Source organism: Atta cephalotes, assembly GCF_000143395.1.
Source record: "Atta cephalotes unplaced genomic scaffold scaffold00076, whole genome shotgun sequence".
In the NCBI taxonomy this organism is placed as follows: domain Eukaryota; kingdom Metazoa; phylum Arthropoda; class Insecta; order Hymenoptera; family Formicidae; genus Atta; species Atta cephalotes.
The window spans coordinates 368511-378398 of NW_012130140.1; the positions used below are offsets into that span (position 1 = coordinate 368511).

Consider the following 9888-nt stretch of genomic DNA (forward strand, 5'->3'; position numbering starts at 1 on the left):
AACATATATATATATATATATATATATATATATATATATTTTCTCTTTATTTTGTAGGCGCGGTAGGCGGCGAAGGAGGTGACGAGGATGACAAGGAGAAGGAAGAGGAGGCCGAGAGAGAGAGGCAAGAGGCTATCAGGGAGGCTGAAGAACGAAGAAAGGAGAAACATCGCAAAATGGAAGAAGAACGAGAGAAGATGCGGCAAGAGATCAGAGATAAGGTCAGCAATGATGATTTTGCTTTTGCGTTTTTATTTAAAAAGTTTTTGCATTTCTTTGGGATTGACTAATAAATTCGATTTTCATATATTTATTTTTATCGTTAAAAATTTATCGTTATTCGCATCGTAATTATAGAATTTAATATTATTTACATATCAAAATTGTTACTGTTCGATCGTTTAAATCATTTCAAAGGAATATAATGTTATAAAAAATATTATCCATTAAATATTGGGTCAGGGAAAAAGTCTCTTCGTGTTTAAAAAAATTTTTTTGCAAAAGTTTTTCATTTATTGCGAAATTTTCGTTACAATTACATCATTCGCTAGAGCAAAGTTTCAACTTTAAGAATCTGTTTTTTAAATTGCGATATATGATAATATGATGATTTTATCAGAGTTATGAGCAATCAAAGTCAGAATGCTTCTCTTTATTTAACTCGCGAATAACTCAGGAACAAAAAATCATAGAAACATTAAAAAAAAAGATGATTTTGTAGACAAAGCTTCAAGCTTTCATGAGCAGTCAAAAGTTTTCGTAAATTTTTTTAAGCACGTGAGAGATCCCCAAAGTGAAAAGAAAATTTTTCATCTTTTTCAGCTCGTAGTTTTTTAAATGTAAAAATTACTAAACTCATACAAACTCAAAAAATATAATAATTTTTCGAAAGTAGAGATTTCAAGCTTTAAAACTCTTTTTTAAAATTTAAATGTCGTTCATTTTTGACGAAGATATTATATATACAATTTTGAATTATAAAATACGAAAAAACTTTTTCCCCGATTCAATATTAAATTAATTAAAGACTGCCATAATTTTAGGACGTCAGGGCAGATTTACTTGTAAATGTCTTTTTAATAATATTTATGACAACATACATGGTATTTAAAGATTTGAAGATTGCCATATCAGAAACTGTTTATTATTTATAGTTTTTGTTATTAAAACACATTATTTGGAGATATTGTGAATCATATTTTTCAATTAATTAGTGGATTTTGTTCGTGACTATAAATATATCAGAGTTCGAGTTTGAATATCGCCACGTGTTTCTCCAGCATTTTCCACAAGAGTCCTCGATTTCATCTGGGTCATGTCAACGCCGTTGACTCCATCCTGACAGGACAATACATCAGGATTGATAATGGCGCGATCCAACGTGCATTTTACATCTCTTTCGTTCTCTCTCTTCCCTGTTCTTCTTTTTATCCACACATTTATTTCCCGCCCAACCAGTGAATGCATTGGAAGTTTTTTGTGAGATCCCGTCGGCGTATATTGTTCTATCCTGTTTGATCAATGCGTCGACGGATTCTATTTTCTATGTGACTCAACCTGATTGTTTTGTCCTCTAAAAAAAATGTCAAGTGGATCGATCGATCGAATCAATTTTAACGAAAACTCAAGAGTTAATATCGACTCTCTTCTTGCACGTCATTAATTAATAATTTTATATTAATATGAGATCAAAATTAATGAATATGCATAACACTGTATTTTTATTTTTGTAACAAAATTGTAAAATATTTCATCATGAAATAGGAATTTGATAGATTTGTATTTCTTTCACCGATATTTGCCCAATTGGTAGCGTTAGATTTTACATAATGTTAATTGGAGTGGAAACACGATTATCTCGTATGTAAACAGAAAATGATATCGTTGAAGGGACCAAACGCGTAATTCGACAATGTGTTGATCTATGTATGTGGCACACCGACCGCACTGTTGCAATGTGCCGTAATTCCACGTGCGGAAATGGTCGTCGAATGTGGTTAAATGTTGTAACTATTATCATGGCGAAGTTCGATTGTGGGAATTCGAATGCATCTTACAAGAGAACTACATGAAGTATTAAATTCTGATTTTAAACTTTACATATAGGTTAGATAAAAGAATGAATTTAGAAAATATTAGTTGCGGCGAAAAAAGTTTGAAAAGATGAAATCATCCCTTATAGATAACGCGGGTTTCAACTTTCTTCATTGTATCTTAAAAATTATTCGAGATAACAAAAAATGTTTTATTAAAACTTTTACACTAAAATTATGTTTAATATTCTTGAGACTTCCACTTCCTTCCTATCTAAAGGTCCTTTCTATCTAAAGATTATACGTTTCGTGGGTTTCTTACAGTATCAGGCTGCTTCTCGCCCTGATGGAATGAATTGCAAGATTCACGAAACGTTGGCATTCCAAGAATGGATCTGGACACGGAAGAAACTCGCGAAACGCATAATCTTTATATAAAATTATATTTATTCAATATATTTATTCAATAATATTTTTGAAAAATAAAAAAATTTTTTTAATAAAAAAATTATTTATTAAAATTATTATAAATGAATAGAGGTATTTTTGTTCTAAAGCTTTTGTATAAAACGTTTTTTATATCTTAAATAGTTTTCGAGATATAACGGAAAAAGCTCTTTGAAAACCGCTTTATTACATATAAGGTGATTTCATCCCTTCAAACTGTTTTTCCGTCGCAGTGAACAATTTCTAAATTCATTTTTTTATATAATCTATATATATACAAAGTTCCATGAAGATCAGAATTTATCACTTCTTATAATTTTCTCTTTAGATCAATTACAATAAATCAGTAAATCAATAATAATCACATATGCGTTTTGACAAAATTAGTTTACTGATTTGAGGAACATTTAATGAATTTACTCTAATCGAAAACAACGAAGTATCAAAAAAAACATTATTGTGATATAAAAAATTGCGCAAAAAATTAACGTTTTAGAGAAATATTATATAAACATCTAAAAATCAGTAATCCTATGAATTTAATCATTTTAAATTATTAAAATTCAATTAAGCGAAATTTAAACTTGAACAAATCTTAAAGAACTTATGAAAAGGTAAAACGGTACTAAAAAGACTAGTTAGAATTGGACAAATGTAATAACGAATAAAGCGAATTTCAGCGGCTTCATTACTCAGCGAAATCTAGATTAAAAAACGTCTTTCAACACGATGGCGTTTCAAGATTCGTTTAGTCCTCAGCGGTTTTATTCGTAAAGCAAGGAGATCTCGACAGAATATAATTAACACTAATGGCTGCTTCATCATAAGTGAAAGAACTACCTTCAAATCCTTTCTGTCTCGGTAGAAACATGATTCTTCGAAAATGAACGGAAAAGATTGAGAAGCAAGAGCCGCGATCTCTCATGAGAATAGAGCATCCACTATTCTCCTGCATAGTACTGGAAGAAGCTTTGGCATGGTAATCGCATTGGGTCAAATCAAATCCGATTTCCTATCTCGACTAATGAACGAAGTGGGACTTTGTTATAGTAAAGTCCTTGCGCAATTTGAAAATATTCATTTTATTTTCAAATTAATTTCGAGAATTTATCGTGGAAGAAACAGTGTATATAATATAATATATTATTTGAGCTATTTGTATAAAAAATACACACATATATTTTTTTTTTATTTTCTTATTAATTTGTCTCAACATATTATTTCATTTATTAGTACAAATATTTACTTTGTAACATTTATCATCACATCAAAACTGTGTGCGCACGCGCGCGCGCGCGCAAATTAGATACATTAATATTTATAAAATGCATTTATATTTATTTCGCGGTATGTGCGTGATTGCTTTACATTTTTTGTTACTGCTGGCTAAAAATATATTTAGGATATATTTTTGAGATTACAAGATAATTTTAAAATCTACAAATACATAGAATAAGTGATTTTTTTCAAAAAGATATTAATCGAAACATTTAATCGAAAATATTGAATCTTTCTCTCATTTTTCATAAAAAATAATATTACATTTAAAAGTTGACACAATGTTAAATAAATAGAAAAAGAGTGAAAAGTAGAAAAAGAGAAAAAGAGCGAAAAATTTCCAAAGTTCCATTTATCGATCTAATATTGTTTGTATTTCACATTACTCTGAGAAAATATTACACTACATCCAGCACTTTATTTTCTCTGTTTCCCCATTAGCCTTCTGTTTTTTCGTCTTCAAGAACATTTTCAAAGACGAGAAGAATCGCTAAAGAAATTGACATTATTGTACGCTGTTGTGACCATTAATATTATCATTTTTGTTGCAATATTTTTATTTTATTATATATTTTATCGAATGATTAACTATCGTTCTCCGTTTACACATAGTTTTTTTATTATCTTTCAACACTTTTGCATCAATTTTTTTTGATGGATATCATTAAAAAAATAATGATGCGAACTATTATTTATAACATTTAATAAAAAATTTCAATCGTAACTGAAATATTAGAATTGAAGAATTTGAAGAGTTTCTTGAACAATTAGAAATATTACTAAAATAAGTGTATGCGCACAGTAGATATTTGCTTTAAAGAAGCATTAATATAATATAACACAAAAATTGAATTTTGAATTAAAATAAATTTATTAGTGTTGTATTTATCAAATCATAATAAAAACATAAAACATTGAACAGATCGATGATGTATGTATATGAAGATGATGTTATGAATCAATATATAAGAGAATAATTTATTATCGATCTAGCCTTGATAACATTTTTAACGCAACCAATGTAAAGCAATCTATGGCTAACTGCATGTTGACATTTTCAATTCATCGAAACGATTGCAAGTTGCATAGAATCAGGTATAACAGTCGATCAGTAGCATTCAGTATATCATAACGGTTGCATTAAATAATTTACGTTACGTGCTAAACCGATGCTGCAACTTTAAAAGAAGTTAAATCCATCGAGATATTCTATTTTAATATCAAAATAAGAAACTAACGGCGTTGAAAATTATACGTGTAGAAGTCTAAGTAAAATAGGACAGCCATCGTTATAAGTGGCAAGTTCGGCATTAACCATCATATCGTGATTAAGATGATTGATCGGTTCTGTTGAACACCCATATCCTAGTAAATGTCGAAGATAATCTCCGAGGAAGGAAGAGGAAGCATCTTAAATGTGACAATGGAGGGGAGAAAAAAGACAACGATGAAGTGAACCAGGAAGAAAGAAGATTGAACTTAACTGGGGTCAAATTGACTCTAGTAGGGAGTCCCTGCATTCAATATGGCGACTTCCTAATAGAGTCAGGCTGACTCCTTTTAAGACGTTCACCAGATGAGGAACCGTCTCGCAAAAGTACTTGGTAGCGTAAGCTTTATACACAAAGTTAAGGCTATTTAGTTATAAAGCATCAGTTAATTTAATAATACGGAGTGTCGTGAGCGAATTGCATGTATTGATTTATAGAAAATATAGCATTGGAAGCTGACTTATAGAAAATGTGAACGATCGGTTGGATTTGTCACATAATATTAATTATATCAGTTCAGAAATAATGTAATCTTAGAATTTTATCTGTTTAATCAAGAATGAGTTTCTTTTACACCTATAGAATTATTTATCAATTAAATTTGCGTTCGTAAATAAAAAATGTAATAAGTATATGTAGATTTTCAAGAAAAGGATCAGGCACAATAAGATACGCATCTTTTGAAACCTACTATAACTCTGAATTCCGACAGAGAGCTCAGATTTCAATTTCTCGATTGCGGTAATATAATATCGTATCAGATCTTCTGTCCATTTTTAGCACCGACAAAGTTTATGATGCATATAGGGAATACCAAATACTATAATCTCTTCTTCCAATCTCTCCTTTCGCTTCTACAAACTAATAATGCTTGTAGATATAATGATAATAACGAATAGATAATCAAAGAAAAAGTGTGGAGAAGTAGAAAAGAAAGTTATACATATGTTAATATTGACTGATAAAATTTTGGAAATATTGATAAGATATCAAATTTTCTAAAAGTCGATAAAATATTAAAATATTATCTGTTTAATATAACTCGTTTCATACTAAAGTATTATCTGTATTTAATATAGTTTGTTTTGTTTGTAATAACTATAATGGCGGAAAAAATATTTTTACATGAATAGTTACATAAGAACATAGAATACATCGAAATGAGGGCGTGAAAGGACGCAGGCCTCAAAAACGCCGCAGTGCGACTCACTCTGCGGACTTCATGAAAGCAATACACTGTACTAATTTCATTAAAATAAGCGAATGATGCAAAATTTCAAACATTTGTTTATTCATTAATTACTATCAAATAGTTGCAATTATTGTATGTATTAAATCTAATAAATGTTACATAAAATTTAATGTTACATAATAACATCTGTAGTTCAAGGAATAAGAATTTTTCTGCATTCTTTGTGCACAAGAAATCTTAATTAAAGAACAATTATGAATTGTTCCCCCAATTATAACATCCTGAAAAATGTAATTACTATTATTAATATATTACTATTATTAATTACTATTATTAATATCTATATTGAACAATATTATATATAATTAATTACTATGATAATAACTAAAGATTATAATTATTTACACATTGGTCCTCATTCTATTTTGACTTTGGAATTAAGTATTTCTTAAATTGTCCGATTATTTTTAAAATAATTGTGCGCGTAAGTTAGATGTAACGCGTGATAAATCGCCGCGTAACTATAATCCGGCGCATAATAATGTTCTCATAATTTCGAACATGAATGGACAGAAGCACACGTACTGACGCAGATGCAAGAGGTGCGCGGACATGTTGCGCGTATATCGAGGAACATTAATTAACGTCAGGATCAGAGCATCAGATTTGACGCTTGCCATGTGGAGTATAGTGCTCGTTTATCCTTGCTATCTGTCTCCTCGACATAATGCGTATGTTCGTTGAGAGATTGAGAGTTTAAAAAACAATGAGTTGTAAAATATTTACGTCTTGTAAAATATTTAGTCAGAGAATTAAGATTTTAAGAGATAAAATAGAATTTTTCTTCATGTCTGTTTTAAAAAACTTTTAAAGACTTTTAAAACTCTAGAAATTATTGAAGTACTAATTAGAATATTAATTGACATGTTTTTAAAATTGCAATTAAGAAAAAATTATTTACATTACAAGGACCAATATGCTTTATCATATATTTTTTGTGTATATATTTTTTGACATTTTCATTATTTCCTTGCTAAAGGATTTTTTGACAAAAAACACAAAATTGATTCTCCACTTTTTAAAATATTCATATGTTTGATATAATGAAGTAACTTATTAAATAAATAATCGTTGACTAAATATTGTTTGCATACTAATGAAATGTATATTGCTTGTAATAAAAAGTTAGTGCTTGTGATAAAAAACTATTCCTTTTATTGCACAATTATAAATTAAAGGAAAAAAATATATCTTGTACTAATTATTATCTTACTTATAAGTTTGTGAAATGATTCTTCTTTAACTAGAAAATTAATGTATACTTAAGTGAACTAATTTATATTTAAGTGAACTGATGTATATAATAACAGGAATCGCGTAATATGTTTTAATGTGTAAAATACTATTATCTATACATAAAATACGCTTCATATTATTGATTTCAAATTGTTACATATTTGTTTGAATCGCAAATATATAATACATGGTATTAAAAAATCATTCAACATTTAAGTGGTAAATAGTACACATCGTATTAAAAGTTTTAGTAAATATAGATCGAAAACCGTTTCTGAGATATAAATAATTTATATGTTAGTATCATAATTAATTTATTACCTCTTTTACTTGTTGCATACAACGTGAAAAGAGTGAACTTGGATAAATTGCACTGATAACTGAGATAAGTTGCCTATTTGGGAAAATTATAGATTCTGTGAAATGATCTCCCATAATGCCCATTTAGTCGTAATGGCTGCTTGATGTCAATTTACTGATTTCCGGCGAAATTTATCATAATAAAGCAATATATGGAAATTCAATTAGAACATTTAAATGCGGTTTGTAAACATTGAAGTAAATCTTCACGTCGCATACACATAGAAGCTAATAAATCAGTCATGATATTAACATTCAAAACTGTTATATCTTAGAAACGGTTGAATTTTCAACCTGTTTTTTCTAAGGTTTTTATTCAGTATGGTGCAGTGTACCATCTATCATACAAATGCTCAATGATTTTTTTTAATATCCTGTATAATTAAACATAACGCGTTTTTTCTAAAAGCGACTCATCTGGAGGAAACAAAGGCATTCATGATGCTGACATGGACTATTATTCATTGCATAACAAATCATTTCACTGAAAGGCACTAATTATTAATGAGGCCTTGGTCAGTAGTACAACATATATGTATCCTATAGGTAATGATAATACTTGTATGTGAGGCATATTCCTATATACACAGCGACAACGGCACTTGTACCATTAATGCTATGTCCAGTTTGCTCCGCAATCGAGCTTATTGTTGTACCAAGAGTACAAAGCATCAATACGCGAGGACCATTGCTGCATGTTATAAATTGAATGTATTAAATAGCGAATAAAGAAAGAAAGAGAGACGGGGAAAGAACAAAAGAGATATTATTTGTTAAAATATAAATTAATATAATACAGTAAAATAAATATTAAATGATCGAAAGACATGTGATAATAAAATATATAATGTAATTTATTATAAATATGTAATATAAGAAAAAAATATTACAATAAATATAACAATTACAATATATAATAATAAAATAATAAAATAGGATAATAAATTAATACTCTAGTAAATTAAGATAAAGATCTTATAAATATATAGTAAATTCATAAAGATCTTATAAATGATTGAATAATCAAATTTTTAATATCAAAAAGAGAAGTTATAGATTTTTCTATCTTACTTGAGATATTGTTTTTCTTTGATTTACAGTATAATATAAAGAAAAGGGAGGAGGTGCAAGAGATGCCACAAGAAGAGCCTAATCCTCTAATGCGAAAGAAGAAGACACCAGAGGAATTGGCGGCTGAAGCTGAAGCCGAAGACGAAGATGAGTTCACTAGTATGTAATGTTTGCAATATTATTTTGATATGTATTAATACAAAATATTTTAAATCCATTGAATTAGCTTTGATTTGAAATTTTTGATATAATTTTAAATCTTTTTTTTTATAAAAATATGGAGAAAAATTCTCAAAACTTCAATAAGTTTTGAATTATGATTAAGAATAAAAAAAAATTGTTTATTTTCAATCATAAAAACTTAATCTCAAGTTAAAACTACATAAATACATATAACCCATTTTATAAAAAATAAAAGTGAAAAATTAAGTTATCTTAGAAAAAAATAAAACTATAATATAATAGTTCTTTTTAAGAAGTTCAAAATTGTTATTACTGGTATTATCTATATAAATTATGAAATATTTCTTAAGATATTGATATTTATTTATTAATTCTAAACTTGAAAAGATACATATGGACTCGCAAAATATGTTTGATTAAAAAATGTGACAAGTTTTCTAATTTTGTAAATCTGAATTAATGTAATTATTTTCTATAATATCACTATTTGTATACATATATACAAGAGAACATTGAATCGTATTTCTGTAATATATATAATATATATAATAATAAAGAACAAGTCCTTAGGGAAATTACTCTAAATCCATAATAACACTAGAGAGATTCAGAGATATCTCCCCGAATATATTTGGACTCATATATGTATATACAAATATACATACGTATATACATGTGTACGTATATATGTATATGATAATGATAAGTAATTAACTATATATATGTATATATATATATATATATATATATATATAAT

At 28.0% G+C, this 9888-nt stretch overlaps 1 protein-coding gene across 2 annotated transcripts in view; it reads left to right on the forward strand.

The window, feature by feature from the left end:
• The window catches only part of LOC105624349 (complexin), a 98624-nt gene that overhangs the window by 88020 nt on the left and 716 nt on the right, over positions 1 to 9888 (forward strand). For both annotated transcript variants that reach the window (XM_012205709.1, XM_012205710.1), the window contains 2 exons: positions 58 to 221; positions 8978 to 9107. In XM_012205709.1, coding sequence (XP_012061099.1) covers positions 58 to 221; positions 8978 to 9107 — 294 coding nt within the window. The remainder of the gene's footprint in view (positions 1 to 57; positions 222 to 8977; positions 9108 to 9888) is intronic.